Source organism: Gallinula chloropus, assembly GCF_964237585.1.
Source record: "Gallinula chloropus genome assembly, chromosome: 5".
In the NCBI taxonomy this organism is placed as follows: Eukaryota; Metazoa; Chordata; class Aves; order Gruiformes; family Rallidae; genus Gallinula; species Gallinula chloropus.
The window spans coordinates 5,855,621-5,877,740 of record NC_140090.1 but is presented as its reverse complement, the minus strand read 5'-3'; the positions used below and the strand labels follow the sequence as shown (position 1 = coordinate 5,877,740).

The 22,120-nt window shown below is 36.5% G+C and overlaps 1 protein-coding gene across 1 annotated transcript in view; it reads right to left on the bottom strand.

The window, feature by feature from the left end:
- Window positions 1-22,120, bottom strand: part of LRP1B (LDL receptor related protein 1B) — a gene marked incomplete at both ends in the record, with an annotated part of 709,648 nt that overhangs the window by 7,475 nt on the left and 680,053 nt on the right. The window contains 4 exons of the mRNA XM_084264363.1: window positions 747-823; window positions 13,165-13,269; window positions 13,884-14,058; window positions 18,676-18,837. Coding sequence (XP_084120489.1) covers window positions 747-823; window positions 13,165-13,269; window positions 13,884-14,058; window positions 18,676-18,837 — 519 coding nt within the window. The remainder of the gene's footprint in view (window positions 1-746; window positions 824-13,164; window positions 13,270-13,883; window positions 14,059-18,675; window positions 18,838-22,120) is intronic.

The window sequence follows — 22,120 nt, the reverse complement described above, 5'->3', positions numbered from 1 at the left end:
TCTCTCAACATGAAACCTTGAGCTAGGTTTTGGCTGCTTTCTTGCCAGGTTCCAGCTTGCAAGTGTTATTTCACTTGTCTGGATCACTAGGAAGATTTTATCTAAGCATCAAGCTGACCTCAATAGTGGGTGATTCATTCTACTGCTCCAGTTGGGTTAAATGTGACCGAGAGATGTACGGAGGGCACCATCAGCATACTCGCTGCACCGTGGGGAACCTTGTCCAGTTTAAACTGCCAACAGTGTAGTGATACCATCCTTTTATGCTTACAGATGTGTTTTAAAAAAAAATACAACAGGACCTATTCTTACTTTCAGGTGATTTTCACAGTAGGTAAAATTCACCTGTGCAGACAGCCAATGCAAAAGTTATGAGCTACTTACAACTCTATTTTTGATGCTTTCAGTAGGACTTAAATGGTCAGAGGTCTCATACTAGTTCTCTGCACAGCAGTGATATCCCCAAGCACTTACTACTTGATACTCTTTCTTTAAGAAGAATGCAGACTAGCCTTGAAGCAGTGAGTGTATAACACGTGGCTTGTATCCAAACCACATCAGGAAACACTGAATGTCGATCAAAAAGTTGAAAGAGGCCTACACTTGGGTATTTTTTTTTAAATAAAAAAATTACAGGTAACCAGCACATTTCATTACACAAATTCACGTGCCATAATATCACCAGGTTCAAACTTGTAAAACCGAGCCAAAGTTGACATGTGATAACAGTTATTTGAAGTACTTACTTGTACTGATATTGTCAGACTTGCTGCTTTTGGGAGCTGGCCTCTCACACTGTGTGCCTGACCAGTTGGCTGAACATCTAAAAGGATCCAATTAAGATGGTAAAATTAATAGATGTCAGCTGTTAACACACTAGCCTATTAAAGAGACCACCAGCATCTTCTCAAGAGCTACACGAATGACAACAATGATTCTATAAAATAAACAATAAGCTTCATGGAAGGAGTCAGCAGTACTCTGCCATGGCACTTACACATTCTGAGTATGTTTTTAGATTAAAACTACAGCTTTGTATCTTCAATTCATGTTATTATCACTGCAATCTTCCTTCCAGAGTCTTTTTCTGAAATTCTTGAATAATAAAACAGCAGGCATAACCAACGGCATATTAAAGTCTTATTAAACCAACTACCACCTACAACGCAGTAATGAAGGAACACTTGAGCTGGATCCATGCATAGACAACCTAGTCCATCAAGGCTTATTGGCTACGGTGCTTTGTTTGTACCGTATTGTTTTAGGGTCAGCTTTGATCAAGAAGCTCTAACAGCCACGTCCATACTGCATGAAGCATATCTGACTGGACACAAACTACTACACACATCCAAAAACCATGACTACCCATCCCAGTGGGCTCCTTCCACAGTTCTAATGACCCCCATTGCTCTGGATAATGCAAGGTTCACTGTAGTTCCTACAGACCTGGTTGTGAGAATTTACTTGAACGCTTAAGACCTATCTAACTGACTAATATTCACAAGTTAAGTCAAGTTCCTCTTTGCTTTGCTTTCAGATTTTTTTCTGAAAAATTCTATGATTTAATTTCTTTATCTTTTTAAATTTTGAGCTATGTAACTACATATGTATTTGTAGAAATATATACGTTTGTATGTAAGTAGGTGGGACAGTTAAAGCATAAAGGGCTGTCCTGAAGGGACAGGACTATCTCCTGGCTCCAGAGGGCCCTGGAGAGACTGTTTATGCTCAGAACATGTGCTTCATGAGTCAGGGGCCTGGATGAGCATGCCATTATTCTGCTGTATTTTCCCTGTGTGAATATCAGTATGGAAAGGTTTCTTCAACTGGGATTCAGAATGCTCTCCATGCATACAAGCAAACAGTCCATGTATGCTGACTCAGCAAATCCAGAAAAAGATGAATACAAATACCTGAAGGAAATTCAATTGCTTATTCATCCTGCTGTAAATATGATTAAGTTTACCAGAGAACCTCAAACTCTCCTTGTGGAAACGGCAGCAAATAGTCACTTTTCATCTGCCTCTGTTGCATACAGTGCAATGAAACATTTTTTTCTAAGAATTAGTTAATTATTTATGAATTTCAATGCGGGATATCTTGCATGCATTTCTAAGAGCTGCTGTTACCTGATGCCTTTCTAAGGATTTAACAAATGGCAGAGTTTAGAGGTGGACGTGCTTAACGACTGACATAGTTCTATAATACAAAAGTGTTTGGAAAGATATAAAATATTTCTGGCAAAAATTGTGGAATTTTTACAGGGAACCCCAGCTAACTTTGCTGGTGAGGTTTTGGACTCTCTCTTGCTTTTGCAGATCACTGCTGAAGAACAGCTAGTTTATCTCTCTGCTCCTGAGCCTACTCCAGCACAAGCCAACATTTAGACAAATCTTTACTGGGTTTGTACTTTTTTGTGAATCTAATTTCAGTTTTGGTAGGATACTCTACAGATGTGAGGTGCAGATGGTCTGTAAAATCATGTTTATTAATTGACAGTCGATTAAAAAAAATTCACACAATAGATAAATTGCATTACAATTTCTTAAGTTCTCCATGTTTACTGAAATAAGTTTGTTTACTTAAATAAACATGGTAGATACAGACTTAAATTTCCTCACTGCAAAGGACCAGCCATAATTACTAGTTAATTACATAAATTATAGTTCGCAACAGTATCTTTTATAACTAAACCCAACTAATGTTCCCACTCTTGCTTACCACCACTTAAGCACATTCTAAGTCACATGCAACACATGATTTTAATCTCCTAAAAGATGCATCTGGTCCATTTTTTAACGATCTTTTTTTAGCAATTATGTCAAATGGAAATGATTATGCTGACAGCCTACCTCACTGAGACACTATTCTTGTTTTTTAAAAATATCACTATTCAACATACGGCCAGAAAGTATCGCCATTCCTGTAGAGAAACACCATAAATCTTTATACTTAGAATATTCTACTGGGATCCAAACTGCTGGTATGTGACAACCATGAAATGAAGTCTTTATATTTCCTACTGGAAGTTCCGCATCACTGTTGTTGCAGATTCAGCTTGTGTGATTAAAGCTTGTTATGAGAGGCAATTTTAATTTAGTACTACAATATTGAAAAGGAAAGATGTCTTTGAAAGCCAGATATAGCTTCACTTTGTACCTAAAATCCTTATATTGAAGGTTTCAAATGCTTCTGCTGTACAAAGGAATCATTACTATAAATCTGCCTTAAAACAGTTTAAAGAATGTAAGAGAGTGAGACTGGCAAAAGAATCAGTATGAAACCTGCAAGGATAAGCTCATGAGGAAATTGGGTATAACGTACAATTACGCTCTTCAAACTTTTACAGCAGATACGACACCACAACAGCTGGTGAAGAAAGAAATCGTACAGCTATGTATGTAGTAAACAGAGGAACAAATTACGGCAAGTATATTAGTAGTTTACCTCTCTTGGCATGTGAATTGTAAAAGTGAGCAATATTTGACACACTTCTGAGGCATTTGATAAAAGTCTCATAAAAACATGATAGCTCGTTGCCACTAGATTTTCATTTTTTCCGAACGCTTGCTGTCTCCAATAAACTTCAGGAGGGCTGATGCTGACAGGATGGCAGTCATTTCCTTCTATGCTTAGAGGGAAAATGATTGCACTTTTACGGGCTAGCAAGTTAGCAGAGACTTGTCTTGGGCAGATAGAATAGAAAAAGAAAGCAAGCCCAGGGTAAAGCTGTGTTGTGCGCAAGCGAGTTTGACACAGAAAATGAGCCACCAACAGGCACATGAGTAATGATGGGGTTGGGACATGGACAACTATTCATGTAGAAATGTGGCAAACAAGAAGGTCAATCAGTTTTAATTGTCTTTGGATACCTTAGACAGAAGTTGTTCTTAATAACAACATTTTCTGTTATTAGGGCATTTAAACTTAGACTGCTCAGTAGGTAGCATGGGAACTGGCTTCTGGTTCAACGTGATGCACAGTATTTTGTACCTTTCTGAAGAATTCGGTACCAGAGGCATTTGTGCTGTAGCATTGCCAACCGCTGTATGGTCAGGGATAGGATATTTGCAGTATGGCCACATAATAACTCTTTAACAAAGCAGAGTTACAGAAAGCCACTGGTTTCATTGGAGATCTTCATATTATTAAGACTTGGGGAGAAAGACAGTGAGAAAGCCTAATCTGAGTTATAAATAAACAAATACAGATGGGAACAGATGGGGAGCTTGACAGTGAAGGACAGGTTGGAGTGGTGCAAAGCACCACAGTGAACATCTTAAGGCGCAAATCTCCAGTTCCCATCAGAATCAGTGAACCGATCAAAGAGCACCAATATCACAGAGATTGCCAATATAAAAACTGAAAGCAAACATAATAAACAAAGGTTGTACATGGTCTGCTGCCAAAGTCATTAATAAAACTATATTGCAGTTCTTTCTGCGACAATTTAGTCCTACACTTAAAGAGAGATAATGCTTGGGAAACAAGTTCTGAGACACAGAAAGCCTACACTACAAGGATTCTTTATTTTGAGGAAATAATATTACTGATGAGAAATAGTTTAAAAAATTTAAACTGAAATTCTAAAGGCATCCCAATTGTAATGAGGAATATTTAGAATTAAGATATACACGTTTCAGAGATTGATCATGCTGTTGTTACAGAATCTATTAATGGGAGAAAAATGTTTCTTTCCTCTATTTTTGTATAACCCTTCCAGGTCAATGCACTGAAACACTCTAAACTCAATTATACGGGCACTTGACCAAAAGGAACCATTTGATTATGAATTGTCTGAATAAATAGAAGCAGCTAGCAAAAAGGATAATTTGGTGGTAGTGTACAACTTTTTTTTGTTTTTCTCTCTCTTTTTTTCCCCTTTTTTTTTTGTGCCACAGGCATTGTCATAAAAATATAATATAGCAGTCACAATGTGAAGTTAAAAGTGCCTTTGCAGACCACTGCCTTCCAACTCAATATAGCAGCATGTATCAAAAAAAATATAGAAAGCAGCATTGAATGATTAGTCAGAGGTGGATGGGGAATCAAAAATGTTTCCTACGTATAAATGGTATTTCTTCATTATACAATGTAATTTTCTAATTTTGCTTGCCTTTTTGGTCACAGGATAGATAACAATGTGGAGTAAAACATCCCAGTATTCAGCCACACTCTTTTAAGAATGTTTACATTAAAATTCCAGCTGAGCATGTCTTATCATTAATGCTAAAACTATGTGTAAGACAAGAGAAAGGACATCTGGATTATAGTTATTTACTATCTGTATTAAATTGCACTTAAAGATGGAAATGAAAGTAATCCCCTTCCCCTCCCCAAAGCCTGTAGGATGATGGAGGATGACAAAATCCTTGCACTAGACAAAATCATGGAACTATTTCATATAACAAATTTAGCAATGTGTTTGGAACTATGCTTTCTTCTTATGGGGAGCTGATACTACAGTTATGCCAACAGATAAATCCTCAAGGATACAAACAACTTTCCTAACAATGAAAGACCAAAACCACACCCCAACTTTGATCAATAGCACATCTTGTACCTTCTATATTGTAGGGTTTTCAGTATTTTCAAAATTTCTTTTTCCTTAATGTTTTATGTAAAAGCAGACCAAACTGTAGTACATTTGTTAAATGAGCATCTCTTGGTATCCTTCTAAAGAAAACAAGGTGAATAAACTTGATGTGGAAGCTAAGGGATAGAAACCGTATGTTACGTGAAAATGACACACAGATTACCTTGCAATCTAACAAGTTAAGAAAACTGCACAATCCAAACGCTGGCAAAACAACAGAAAATCACTTTTGAGGAACACAATCTTAAAATTTAGTAACAAGATAAATGGAAAAATTAAAATGTGACCTTAAACATTAATTTAATTTGTGCGTGACGTGTCAATATACATATCGTCATTCACAGTTGCCGCATGGTGTTTGTTCACTGCTAAGGAACCAATCTTCAGATGCAACTCAGCCTCTATCATGCCAAGGTAAGAAAAAGAAGTAACCAAAGATCATTAAACTTCATGCTATTAGCAATATGTGTATGGTAAGTATGCTATACAAGTGTTAATATTATTAACATAAATATACAAAAAGTAAGCACATCTAGATGATTATAATACAGCTGAAATTACACTGAGCAAACAAAGTGAAAGGAAAAGAAGAGGTTGAAGTGGTAAATAAAAAGGAATGAGAAATGACTGGATCAATAGCTGTATGACAAACTGTGTTTCCCTCTCACACAGAGCCAAAGCAAGCAGCAATGTACAGCAGCAGCTACTGTGTACGTTTTATCCAAACAATCTTAAACTGATGGACAAAGGGTATGTGCATTACAGCCTAGCTGGTAAATGTTCAATGAAAAATATACATAGTCCTCCTTTCCAAGGTTTTCCCATTTCTTCCTTTGACAATCACTCTTCAAATAACTGTTTGCATTTAATTCTTGAACTAATACTAGTTTGCGATGCAAACTGAAAGATCGTCTGTAATACAAAGTTGTAACCTGCTGATTATGTTCAAATCCACGACACTTATAACAAAAGTATTTTTGCTTGAAAAAGAAAGTTCTCAAAGAACTAGTGTAATACTGTGAAATTCCTGTTGTAATTGTAATTGGAAAGCTCATTAAATATACCCCAGGAAGTCGTATGGAAAAGATTTAGTGCAAGATACTTGATAAAATTTTCTGTTCTCTGACTTATACTACCTGTCATGGTTACACAGCTGCCTTCTACTCTTAGGCAGATGTCTCAATGCTGCAATTGTTCTACGTTGCGGTGGCTTTTTTCCCCCCAAACTTCAGAAAGTGCCAGTCAGGGGACTGAACAATACAGGCTCTTTCTTGTCCACAGCAGGACTATGGATAAACTTTTACTAGAGGTTTGCCAAAGTTTGCGTTTCCTCCTGAAATTGCACATACATACAGTATTTGTACAAGTCGTACATGTACTTACACAAGACTGTTCATATTTCTAAAGACCTGTCAACCCAAAAGGAATGCCAAAAGGGGGGTTTGGCATCAGAGGAACAGGAGCTGGGGGAATTTCCTCCATCAAGAGGAATGCACTCTTATTCTTTCTGATTTACATGACACAAACACACACACAGGTGCACACACAGGTGTGTAACCAGCTCATACACAGACACACACATAGTGTCTGTCTCCAGCCTACCAGAAAAAAACCTGGCAAGAACACCTGCAGGAATTATTTGTTCTAATTTACCCACATCTCCACTTCCAAGTTCAAGCTTCTTAACCCTTTTAAGCAACTCCAATACTTGTTCTCTTCCCAAAACAATGTTCTCTCCTCAGCCACAATTCTCAGTTTAGAAATTAAGTAACTTATTTTTTTCTCTACCCTTCACTTCTCAGTTTCCTGTTCCAAACTCATGCTTCTTTCAAGCTCCTCCTGTACAGTATATCCCTTTCAATCTGAAAGGCCACTGACTTCCCAGGCTAATTTGATCTCAAAGTCATACATCTGCTTATTGCAAGCAGTTAAACTATCCAGTATGACTTATTCTTCATTATAGAAGAACTAATGTTCATTCTAATGTAGAAATATAACACATGCAAACTGAAGCCTTCTGAGCAGTTAACACATCTAGACACAGGCAACTAATTTAATGCTGTACTCTGAACTTCTTTCTCTGTTTCTGATGGCACATAGGAAACAGAGGCTCTGAACTGCAGACTCCTCTATGCAGAAAGTAACCTAAAAAGGAAAAATTTACTATCCTCTTAATTAGCCAGCATAATATAATCTTACTTGCTTCAACTTAAAGTCCTCAGCCAGAGTCATGCAGCATTGCTCAAACCCTCATTAAAGCATTTAAAAGCTCCCTTTAAACTTAGTTGGCTTTAGCTAAGGATCAATATGATCTATGGCTTCTATGGGTTTTGATTGTAAACTTTTAACAGAAACTATCCTTCATTATACTTTTATAATGCTTTTTAATCAGATTATGATTAGATCCCATTTATTTGCAGATACTAACAGTAATTATAATAATACAATTAGACCACATCTATGCACAGATGCAAACAGTAATACAAATTAAAATTTGGAATTATAGTAACCTATAGTTATGGTAAAGGTATAAAAGAAACAAAGGGAAGAGATGGTAATATTCTGTACTAAAGAAACCAATAGTGCATTCTCTGTGTAACAACCAATGATGGTCTTGTGTACTTGAATGTTTTAAGTTCTTCCAGCTCTCTTCAGTGGCATCACACAAGATGTAATTTCTCCCTATACCTTGCTTCTCTTGTATGACTGTATATGCAGATAGCTAATTAGTGAGAAGAGAGAAGCAAATAAAGGCAATTATTAAAACAAGACAGACTGATAGAACAGATGGAACTGACAGTTTGTGAAATAAATAGAAAAAGCATTTCTTGATTATATCCCATATGAATCTGATCTGCTCTGCATTCGGTTTTTGATGAATTTGTGAAGCTACTGGAGCAATTCCGACACAACACACATGCTCCCAAACCATTAGTGAGTTGTACTAAACATACCCTTAAAAAATTACTATGTGAACTCTACAAAGACTGTAACTATATCTAATACTTCTTTAAAAGACACCCTCAGTATACATCTTCCACAAAAGGTCAGTACTGTAAATTTTAACATTCTGACATGAAAGTCTCTTGCAACCTGCTATTGAGCAACAAGGACAAAAATGGGGGAGATGGGAAATATAAATTTATATTCCTAAAAATAATGCTTAGAATTAATAATCTAGGTTGTGTAGGACCTTACGTCCCAAGAGAAATCACAGTATACTCTGTGTCTTTCAAAACCTCACAGAGCATTCATTGAAGTTTCAACTTCACAAAAACTTCCTTCTTTTGGTGGCTTATATGCAGCCATGGAGAGACCTTAATTCATTCCTAAACTGGGTAAGTGAAAAGCACAACATCTGCTTCCAATATGCACCTAAAACTCGGTGCATTCAAGGTTTTTTTTAAAAAAACAAACTTGAGATAGGAAAAGAAAAATGGACCCTAAAAGTACAGATAGGTAAAAGGAAAGTATGTTCTTGCAGGTGTACAGTTCCTCTGTGTAACTATGGCTTTAGGATTTCCCTTTAGATCAGACAAGTGCTATCTGCTGTTTTGTTTATTGCATGATAATAGGGGCTTGATTATGTGCAAGGTTTGCAGTCTCTACTGATCTGGTTGTGACAGAGTGTTCCTGCTCAATGAAAACAAACTGAACCATTTCCTACTCCCACTAAAAGTCACGCACCCATGAGTAAGAGACTGGTTAAGAAAAATGCTAACCCTTAGGTAACTGTCTCTCAGAGACCAGAGACAGATGTCATACTTAGCATGGGCAGACATGCAGGCTGGAAGGATAAAGCATTTTCCCTAACAGCAGAGCAGAACTTACAGAGAAAATATTTGAGACTCCTGTTTGCTGGCATGATGGCTCTCATGAAGCATGGGATTACTTCATTCATTCCTTCCTGAGGTCTTCTAATTGCCATTAGCAGGTTAGTAAAATTACAAATGAGCTCCAGTTAAAAACTAATTTAGCATCAGAGAAACACAAAGTAATGGGAACAACTGGAGCTTGAGCTGGGGCTTGCAAGAACTGAGACACATGGAGTTACACATCTTCCTCACTATCACTGAAACTGTCTTCAACTCTACCAAGCAACTTCTGTTTGCTTTTCTTCCCTTTCCTCTAAGGCACCTTGGCTTTGTGAAAAAAAAAACCAAGAAGATTCCCTTAATTCTTAGACACAGGCAGTGGTGGCCATACTAACCTAACAATCAGTCTGAAGGGATGAGAATTGTGACTGCTAGTTCTGTCTCTGTTTATATTCTGAATGTGACAAAGCAAATCACAGATGACACATGGAGATACAAACTTTTCCAAGCAACCACATCCCACACACACATTATCAACAGACCCACTCCATACTCTCCGAAGTTTAAGAATTGGCGGTAGCTGAAGTCGTAGAGTTTCATTGCTTGAGAACACTGGCAAAAGGATTATTACAGGATTATTCACCATGCCTAGTTGCTGTCATTGTTACCCACCAGACACCCACGTCACAACCTCACAGGATTTTATGTTTTCATAAAGCATGCACTTAGATAAGGTTAAAGGTGTTGGGAGTTTCATATTTTATCCCAAGCCTGGGTCTTTGGCTTACAATTTCAATTCTGGCTTTTGCATCAAAACTGTTGAGAAAATGTGTGTTCATTGACTGGTATTTCTGTCTATGTCTGCCTTACAGCTTTTTCAAATACCAAGGTTCTTTCTTTCCCTGATGAGGATTGAAATTGCCTCTCAATAGAAATAGAACTAAAATCATTCAGAAAAATACAGCATGCAAATATGCCTATTTTATACATTTTTTTTATCAGAGGAGAAGTCAGAGTTATGGTGTAGCTCATATATCTTTCTTTAAAAGTTTCTATTTTAGACTAATTAGACTATAGTTAACAGTGAGACTTATGAATACAAGTGGTACCTAAACAGCTCTTCTGTTCCCTTCCCTGGACAGATAAGAAATAGGAAGTCCGTTTTGGACTGAGGAACACATACAATGCCACTGCTGGCTAAACTTTATACTGTGTAGGACTAACTTATTAAAATATCTCAAAATATGAAGAATAGAAGCCAAGCAGCATTTCCAGGTGACTTATTAAAACTTTTCATTTCTTCTTCCAATGATACAGATACTCAAAAAGTATGTTTAAACATACTCATAGTGCAGCTATCAAAGGGTAAGCGTGTATTATAGAAACAAGCCCCCAGATTAAGTATATATTTTGAAATGTATGTGAATGTGCATGACTTGAACCAATGAACTGTGGCCTGAAATGATGTCACAGAATGTGCAGCATTAAGTGGAAGGTTAAACCTACTTGCATCTCGGTTCATTAAACGCAGTTAAAGTGCAAATTCCCTCATTCTGACAGTAGTAATCACAAGGGTTCACTTTCTGGTCACAGCGCTGACTTTTAAACCCCACAGAGCATCTGCAGAATTTCAGTAAAATAGACCTATATAAATATTCTGCCTTGTGCTGAACAGATTTTAAACGCATTATATATAATGATGGCAAAACACACACACATTCACAGACACACACCCACGGGTAATAAAATTCCCACTCTGGTTTTTCACAGCAGGTCCACTTGGAGTATTCTGAAAAGTTTGTTCATCAGTGTTAATCAGACACTTTTAAACCTTACTAACCAGTTGGTTCAGGAATCTAATGTTCTCTACAAAATATTATTGCCAGCTGTACTACACATTTGTATTTATTGATCCAGAGTGCAATGGCCTTAAAAATGTTCATGACTGTTTTGTTAGCATTGTTAACAATGTTGGCATATGCCGTGGCACTTATGTATTGTAAATCCATACACAAATTAATGTATGAAACTTGTTTTCCTTGAGACGCTATGGTGTTCCATTTGAATTTTAAAAAGAATAAGGCAGTTTTATAAGGAAAGAGAAAATCACAAGCTTATGAAAAAGCCATTTCATATCTACAAATCACAGAACTGTTTAGGTTTGAAAGGACCTTTAAGATCATTGAGTCCAACTGTCACCTGCCAAACCCACCACTAAATCCCGTCCCTAAGTACCACATCTTTTAAATACCTCCAGGGATGGTGACTCCACCACCAAATTTAACCATAATATTTGGGCCTTATGTATTATGGCTGTGATATTCTCCTTTTGCTGAGTTTTATGAGTCTCTCTAGTCCTCAGCTAAAGACACTTAAGGAGATACAAGTAAGAGGTAAAAAAGGCACGATCAAAATAATTACAAAAAAGAGACATATTCACTCAAAGCTTTTTCAGCAGAATAAGGACTACAGTGCAGAACTGCATTCCACTGTCTCAAACATCAAACCTGCCAACATCTATCGACAACTTCTCTTCAATAATGCAGGAACTACAGTTTTGCCCTACTGTCCATCCCTTACACCAATAAGACTACAAAATCTAGGTGTTTCTCTACGTAGCTTGTTTGAGAGTCTGAATACAACAGGCGCTCTCTTTTAAGATCACCTACCTCATGCATAGCAACAAAATGAAGGGATGGCTCTATCTGTATCTACAAAGTGGTAATGCCAGATCCCCCTTGGGCCACAACTTACTTATGTCACCCTAGAAATGAGACACTCAAGCTCAGGTCTCTCTCACAACACCTCATATGTTCCTGGAAGATGCTCTGACCTCCAGATAGTCCTGAGAAGTGGAAGATAATGACGCTTTTCTGCAGTGCAGAAATATCAGACCATTTATTAGGCAAAAGTGGGGAAAACTAATCCAACCCAAAACTCCCAAGAGTAACTCTAGGTAGCTCAGTGTAACTGAGACCAGGAAAGAAAATAATTTCTTGCTACTTCTGTGTTTTATATTTAGCAACTGAAAAAGGAGATACACCATAGCTCTCAAGAAAGGACTGGCATATAGTCTCTTCTACCTCTTAAGACAGTACTTCACCGTCTAGACTACAGAATCACATTTTCTTCGGTATTTGATATCTGGACTTATGAAAAGCATCCTGAATTATTCTCTCAACAATGGTGTCAGAAGGAGAGAGCAATCTCACCACAAAACAGCCAAGCTACCACGGGCAGTGTGAAGGTTAGGGCAGAAAGAAAAGATACATGAACACATCTTCAGACTCAGAAAGGAAATAAATGCTGACATTGTTCTTCCCATACTCTAGTCATCAGGTTCCTTATAGGAGTGCACTGCCCCCACCTCTGTCCATCTTTATAGGAGAAAACATTCAGCCACCTTTGAGAAGTGGGGTAGGCAACCATCTGGTACCTCTGGTTTCCATTCCTGAACAAATTCTTAAATGGGTTTTAGATCTGGCCCGAAATTATTAGAAGCCTCAAAAGACATATCTTTGGATCTGTACGCATTCAAAATATATATCTTAGTTACATCTTTCAATATAGATACTGCAAAAAGGTCGTCAAGGTATCAGCTTGCAGAAATAGCTAGAAAGAGGACTGTAAGTTGCAACTGTGATCAGTGCATTAGATATCCTGGAGAGATCAAAAATATAGACACATGCACATAATTTTATTATTTGTTAGCACACGGATGTTTTGATAGCCTACACAAAGCAGGATACTCACAGACAGATGGGGATATTTGTCTCTGGGTCCAGCTGACATGTACCACCATTGTAACAGAAGCCATCACATAACTGACAGGTAGAGGCGATTTTTCCATTAGTGCAACTGTTGTGGTTAAAAAGCAAAACAATCAGCAGCCAGCATTTTATCAAATCTGATGAATTCCTGCATAATTACCTACATGTTACAATATGAATTTTATGATATGGATAAGATTTACTGATTGCAACAATTCCACTCAGAAAAGCTAGCGGGGGCAGTGAGCTTATCACACAAAATATCCTTAATCTTTTCTTTTATGAAAATAAACAATTATTATGCAAAATGACCACTCAGCAATATAGCAGCATGCTTTATTACATATGTTTTCATTAGCATACAGGATGTCCTATCACTGTCACCGATAACTGCAGAACCAACATATTTCAACAGGGTGGTAAAACCCAAATGTTGACTTCATTAATTATTCCCATGTTTCCAATTGAAGACCCATTCAGTCTTCTGCTATGTTACACTTTCCCCAGTGAGAAGTGCCCCAAAAGTTGGTTTAAAAAGGCAGGAGCCTGTGGGTTTTGTGTGGGCAGGAGCCATGCACAGGACCTATTCTGCTGTGAGCAGCTCAGGGACTAGCCACTGCATAAGACTTATAAGGTTAATACATATCATTGCTACTAAATATATAATTTTGAACACAATCACCCCACCCTACATGCACTCACTTGCATACTATGTCATTATTGTCCTTGTTTATTATGCAGTGTCCCCCATGACATCTGACACACTTGTCCACTTCGCATTTTGGACCTTCAAATCGTACTGGACAGACACATTCTACACTTCCATCATCAGAAATAGTACATGATTCGGAATTCACACAGTAATGGTGGCAAACATCTGCAAGCAACATGAAAGCCAGTTAATAAAAGACATTAAGGATTAGCATAGATAAAAAAAACCACCTAACTTTTCTGTTTTAAGATGTACTCCAATATAACCACAATGATGAATGAAGTTGGTGGCTCCCTAGCGACTACAAGAATCAAGGATACCCCATAAACAGATACATAACACATTAATGATGTAGTTTTGGGAGGATAAACTCTGAGAGATCTTTTTTTTTTCTTAGAGATGTCTAACCATTTATGGCATCATCCCACATAATATAAAGACTACTGATGAGAAAAGCAGAGCAATGTTAATGTATTTAATGGGACACTGGCTGAATAAAAATCTTCTGATACATTCACATTACCATTAACAGCATTACATTAAACTGAAATGGAAATAGTATTTTGAAATAATTAAGTTTTATTTTCATTTATCCACATATTAAAATTTCATGAAGTTCTAATAATAATAATATATGAAGACATAATCCATAAGTTCTACAAAAACCTATATACATGCTTATCTTTATAGACTGTGCAAGACCCCATTATCTTATTTAACTGCTTAAATGTCAGCAGTACTGAGATTTCAAGTAGTGAATTCTTTCACTCTTTAAAAGCACTAGTAATTGCCCCATTTTTTTCATATCCCTTTAAAAAATAACATGTTGCCTGACCGAAGGAGCTTCCAGAGCTACAAAACAATGGTATATTAAGATTTAGACTAATTTTCATTTATTTATGTAGTAGTGACAACTTCAAGTTAGACAGGTAGGAGTTATGGGTGGTGTTTGTTTTGAGTTTTTTTTAAAAGTCTTGTCATTTAAGTTCCTTAATGGGGCTGAATAATTCAAGGTGTCTTATTCCCTCTGTTTCTAATAGTTTCTCCAGTTCCATTGAGGTGTTCCTGATGGACAGATGAAGTAATTGATATATATCAAATCTGAACTATACATCTCTATTAGCTTAGAGTTAACCTGTTCCATATTAATAAAACATTACCTTTCTGTCAAAACTAAAATCTTCAAGCCCTGTAAAGCTCAGGGTTTTGCTACAGGTGACTCAGTAACTGTTCACTAGAGAACAAAACCTTGGCCAAAGAGCAACTTCAGCCTCTAGTCTGGAAGCGCAAACTCTCAAGTTGCCATTTGACTAGGGACTCATTGTAAACAGCAAGCTGGAGACAACCACAACTGGATATTTCAGGGTATCTCATAAAGTGACAAACATTTTGCTTATGCTTTTCTGTGCCTAGTTTTTTTTTTCCTTTGGAGAGAAGTATTTATTTCATACCCACCGTGCTAGAAGAGATCTGTTAAAAGACAAAGCTTGCCTGTTGGAGGAGTTACTTCTGTTTCATAGAATCTCCTGAGTTGGAAGGGACCCATAAAGATCCTCAAGTCCAACTCCTGGCTCCACACAGGGCCAGCTAAGTCAGAGCACGGGACTGAGGGCATCCAGATGCTTCCTCACCTCAGCCAAACTCAGTGCTGTGACCGCTTCCCTGGGGAGACTGTGCCAGCACCCAACCACCCTTTCAGTACAGAACCTCTTCCTAAAATCTAACCTAAACCTCCTTGTTGCAGCTTCATACTGTTCCCTCAGGCTCTATACCTGGTCACCAAAGAAAGAAGATTATTCCCTGTATGTCTCCACCTATCTAAGGAGGCTGTAGACTCATCTGCCTCTGGAATGACTACTGGGGAACCAGAGAGGCTTAAAAGACACTCAGTGAAGTAGTTCATTGCTTGCTGTTCCCTGTCTCAAGTGACAGAAGGGCAATTTGCAGCAGGGGGATTGTTTTTTGAACAAAAACTACAGTAGTTTAAAAGCTAATATTGAAAGGCATTTTATGCAAAAAACATTGCAGGGGGAAACGTTTCCATCTATATTAAGATAAAAAAAAAACCCACCCCAAAACCAAACAAAACCAAACCAAAACATAAAAAAAAAACCCAAAATCTAGGTGTATTCTGAAACAATTATTGGTTTATAGCACTGACTGTAGTCATAAACACCTTTAATCTCCTGCCCTATCTAAAATGCATATGCCATGCTTGACGTGACACAAAGATAAATCTTTTTTTTCTTTTTACTTTTCTTCTCCCTTAAGAAAGGAATTGCAGTTTCAGGGAAAGTAACAGCTTGGGAGATCACTACATCCACTTTGAATGATTGTAACTGCATGAAAACGTTTTCTATTTTTGCGGTTGTTTGGGCCTTAAATGATACAAGAAATGAACTTTAACTAGTCTGTATATCTTATTTCAGGAATTTAAAACAGGGAGTTATATTCAAATACATCAAATACATGTGTATATAATAACATGCACAGTGTTAGTGGAATTCTATGTAAATTCATTCACTTGAATTTATTTCAGCAGTGCCAATGCCTTGACACAGAGCACACATTTTGGTTATTAGCCCTTATGTGAACTAATCACAGGAGAAACTCTGCATTGGGTAATTGGAGACGATAAGTATGGGGAAAATAAGGTCTTTGCAATCTGGCAATACTGCAAGTAAATGTCTTCTCCCTGCCATAAAAAACACTAATAATATTTTCAGCTTGGGAGCATGAGTAAAATACCTATGCACATTCATGTATCATCCTTTGCATATGAACTAGTTTAAATCACGTCACAGAAAGACTGAGAAAGATATCTTGGAGGCAACCAGTCTTTGCAATAGCGCTCTATTAATCTATTCCAACAGGCATACAAAGCGAACACAATGAATAAAGCACAAAAAAAATCATACATATGTGTGAATAAAGAAAAAGAAATAACACAGATGTGAATTGGTACACACATTATTAACTGTAAACCTGTACAGATTCATAGAATTGTTTTTGGCCACAAACAAAAAAAACTCTCTTAAATACCGCAAGGCTCATTTCTCTTTTTAATTAAGGTTTAAATAAACAAAAGCTTAATTTTATTTTGTATTTTATAATGCGTTCCAGTCTCCCTGTTGTGGCACTTTTCCAAAGTGTCAGCAGACAATCCAAATCTGATAATAAGCGCTGTTTAAAAAGTATCCCAAATTTACATTTAAATTAATTCCTCAAAAAAAAAAAAAAGAAAAAGAAAAAAAAAGAAGGAAAAAAGATGCTTGCAGAAGCATTCAACTAGAAACAATTTGTTTGGTTTTGGGTAAGCCTCAAGTAAACATTTTTTCTTAATCTGTGTGTCTGTCTGTGCATGATTTATGTACTACACTGTTTTCAAATACCCAATTGTGTTTGCAGATAGTTATTTGTGGATCCATGCAGTTTGTTTAATACCAAGTGGGAGAGAATTGCAATTACTGCTGGTTTTCCATTCAAAGGTTTCAATTTATTTCATAGTCTCCCAACTGGAAATACATTCAGTTTACTTCAGTACAAATCCCATTTAAGATACACACTAACCCTTTCCTTGTTTGACAGACCTTTCACTAAAACTAAACACTTTTTGTATCTTGTAGATAATTTTAAACCAGACCTTTACAACAGCTAATTTCCCTGCCATTTTGTTTAAATCTAGCCTTCTTCAGCAAATTCACTGAATTATACACCAAAGAGGTGATGGCTTCCACATTTAATGTTCTATTCTACAACAAGAGCTTAGCTCTCTGTTTTAGAGTGTTACGGTTACAGCAAAGCAGGAATAAGGAGATTTAACAAAAATAATTCTGTTTTCAGAATTTTAGGTTAGGGTTGCAAGTTGAAGAGACATGAAGACTACAAACTAATTTTGAAATAAGTGACCAAAAGAAGAAATTCAGGATTCTTTTCCAATGTCTTGAGTCACTGGAAAAGACTGTGATTCATGCTAAGAGAAAGCATGGAGAGAAAGATAAATGGAGTAAGAACAGAAGGATTATTGGCTGATAATCTTCTTTCCCTTCTCCTTGGTAAAGGAAGAGGAAATTTAGAGAAAGTTCTAAAAAGGGAGAAGAGACTTCCTATGGGAAACCTTTGGAAAACAGTATTGCAATGAGAAGAGACATATGGGTCAGTGCAGTGAAAAACTATGAAGAGCTTCAGATACAGAGGATAGAAGTTAAGCCCTGAAGATTAAACAAGAGTAGTACTTAGAAATCCTAAATTTAATACCTGGAGGGGGCAGAAACCATACTTAAGATGATCTTAGACTGTTTTTTCTTACAGGGGTTAGAAATAAATTGAAAGGTAAGTTAGTGGTTTAAGACACATGTGTTGGTCTGCAAAGATAAGAGATACCATAATTTTTTAACCAACTATGTCAATTCACTATATTTAAGTAGCATAAAATAACAAACATGAGAAGTTGGAGTAGAAAATTTTAACTCCATCATCTCATTTCTACTGACAGAAACAGTTGCCTTGTACAAGTACAGTTGATGTATTAATTCGAGAAAATACTAAAATAAATCATTCCTAAAAAAGCTCCATCTTCCCCTACACATGTAGATGGATATTGCAGAAGAATGTTCAGATATCACTCAGCTACATCAGATTCCATTCCCTTAGCAGTACAAGTAATTTTGGAGTTGAGTTTTCCAACACATGTCGTAGAAAACCTCTCAAATTGTGCTAACCCTCCACTTCGTAGAACTTTTGTCATAAATCAAGATTTAAGAATTTGTGAAGATTACTTACAATACTGACATCTGTCTCCTGTATACTCAGATAAGCAGTTGCAGAAGGGCTGATTCCCAGCAGTGACACTGCAGGTTCCTCCGTTTTGGCAAAAACGATTGCAGACCGTCTGGTTACAGTTTGGTCCTGTAAAACCCAGCGCACAGTTGCAGGTTGGCCTCCCTGTTCAAAACAAAGGAAACTATTTTATGATAAAAATAAATAAACATTAAAATAATAATAATTAGCTCTTTAAAGACAGATACATTTATTACAGCAGTAGCAATTTCTGATCTATGAGCCCAGCAGCATTACTGGAGATGCTAATAAAATGATTCCCTTGCAAACGTTGCTTGAACTCAGAACTTGCGAGCAAATCAGCACGGGCATCCCAAAAACTGTATCTATGCATTTTATGTTTCTGCATGCATGGGTATTGACTTTTTATTTGGGAACTATTTTAAAAGATGGTCTAAAGTAGGAATTTAAGATATGACTAAGTCCTGTCATGCTGCGTTCCCCCAGTTGCTGAGGATGAATGTTTGTATAATCAATATCAATGCCTCTTCAGAATACACTTCATTATTCTCAAATCTACAAACCTTTATGTATAATCACATGAACACACAAATATTTACTAATGTGATAATAGCCAACTTTACATAACAATTTTTACTCTACCCCAAGTGCTCGTACTTGCTTTGTTATCTCAAACCCTCTCACATAATAAGCACAGTAACAAAAAAATTGTCGTTTTGCATCAGATCAAAGATTCTTGTAAGGTCAATATTCAAGGTCTGAAAAGTAGTGAACACACAGAGATGAATATTTGCACAAAATGAACTCCTAGTCTCTAGCTTCTCTTTAAAGGGTTTTAAAATAGTGTTTAAAACCTGATGCCTTTTCCTTCTATGATTCTAGCCTATTGTAATTTTCCCATTTTTTTCCTTATCTAAATCTCACGTCTAAAGGATTTATAGCTTTGTTACAATTCCACTGTTTTACTAAACTCTTTCACTTTTCCCTGACTTTTTTTCTTAAGGCTTATCTTCTTTAAAACAAACTTCTGTACCCCATAAATATTTTTCCATCTCCTCATATTGCTTTTATACCTCATTTGTAATCTTCAAAGAAATGACATGATGCGTCTAACTAGCCATCTCCTTTCTCACTTCCTAATATTCTATTCTCATTCTCGTTTATCTCTTACAAAACATTATTTTTCTCCCACTCTCCTTTCCTTTGCTTTCAATTCAGCCTCCAGGGTTTTCTTAAACTTATTAAAAGTTGAATACTTCTCTTCTTCCTGGCTTCCAAGATGGGTAAGCAAAGAGATTAAGATTAATTGTGAAATAAAATTCTGAAATAAAGGGGTAGACAGGGTGGTCTTCATTTGAATCATAAGGAACCCAAGCTGCTGACAAGTACAATCAAGAGCTTAACTGGGTCACTGCCAAGCAAGGGGTAGCTGACCAGCAAAGACTCATCCCTTTTGGTGATGTCACACCACATCTCTGAGTAAAGGACTGTGCACAGGCCAGCAATAGCCAAACAGCAAATACTCATCAGGCAGAACAAAAGCAGTGCCTTGTAAATAGACAACAGGAACCCACAGTAATAGTAACATGTATGTCTTACATAAATGGTAAAGTCTAAGGATTAAGATGGGAAAACTGAAATATGTTGTCTTGAACAGGAACATCAGTATCCTTGGCTATAGCCAGTTGAAAGGGAAGACAACTAACAGCCTGCTGTGAAACTAGTACACGTTTCCTTGATACCTAGTCTTTGCCCATGACAGAGTAGGGACACACGTTAAGAAGGGTTAAATTCAACCAGATTAGCAAGGTAACCATATAATGTACTGTATGTTCGATGCAGAAGCTGTTTGGAATGAAATTACAGACAGCCCAGGAAAAATAGGCTATCAGACTTCAGTATTGACAGCCCAATCAAGAAAATTATAAGCCTGTGGAATCCAAAAGAGATCAGAGAAAGTCAAGGATTGTTAATGATGATAGACTCCAGTTATCATTGCATTTACATCATGTGATACAGCAGAAACTAACTTCACAGATATAAACAATACCTACTTCAGAGGGGTGGGTTAGCAAGAGAAGCTGACTTTGTTCAAAATAGACAGAAGAGTCAAAATCCCAAGTAGTCAAATGAAATAACATTTAAGGGTTACTTTTCCATAATAATAATTTCTCACCTTCATACTGATCTACCAGGAATCCCTTACTGAGGGATGCTGAGGCATTATGACCAGGTCCCTTCCTTGCTATCTTTTGTCTTATTTGTTGGTTTTCTCAGTTTAATATACTATCTGATGTAGATATCAACAGCTACTGTCTTTTACCACAGCTGCATCCAAAACCCTGAAACGCACAACCCTTCTTACCTTTATTTTTGTTTCTCCTTCATTTAGTTGGTTATTTCTATTAAAGTAATAAAGATTAAGCTAAATATTCCATAAACCCCATAATTCTAATTTTATTCTAGTCTGCTTTTGTTTTAATACTCTGTAATCATTTAATATATAGTAGTTTGATAATTTTTCAATGCATGGAAAGCTGCCCTCCTTTTTTCTACTCTGATTCATGCACAATGATTTATTTATTCTTTTTCCTTCCCTTACTTCTTACTCTTCCACGAAATCCTTCAAGTAATTCTTTTCTATATTTTCTATTTTAAGCTATGCTAATTTAAAGTGTTTTGCAAATCATCCTAAAGGCCACGAGATCAGTTAGTCTCTTCATCTAATGAGTACAGCAGGAACAAAACCGTTGTCTTAAAAATAGCTCCAACTAGTTTAATATGCATCAGCCTGGTTATTCATATCTGTCCCCTGTGATCTAAACACTAAATCAAAGATGTTGAAGTCAGATGTTAGCACAGTCTCTTTTTGTTTTTCCCCTTGTATACACTTGTATTTAAATTTCTTCCCCTAAGACAGGGGGTTTCACATAATCCTTCATATGAATAAAAAGTTAAAATAAAATAAAACATAGATTTGGAGACCTGAAATCAATTTCTATTATTAATATTCCTCTATTTTTTAAAATGATGGGGCAATGATATTTTCCTAGTTTGCAGGAAAGATTATTCTACTCTTTGCTCATATAGGCTTATAAATATGCCAAACTGCTGACAGTTACATGAAAATGTAATTCAGTATAGCCTAAACTCCATTTTTGTCACTCAATTTAACATCACTTTTAGTAATCTTAATAGTTCATTGCCTATTTATACACAGATTTTTGGCATCTACAATAATACTGACATTTTAATCTGCATTATTTCTGATACAAAAATGAAATGATTTCTAATAAAAAATGGTTGCAAGAACTTTTTAATAAAAATGCAGTATGAAACAACGAGAAACAATGGCACAATTTTTTGTATCATACAATCAGAATATTGACTTATGTTGGCAAGGGAAACAGTCAAACTAACCAAGATG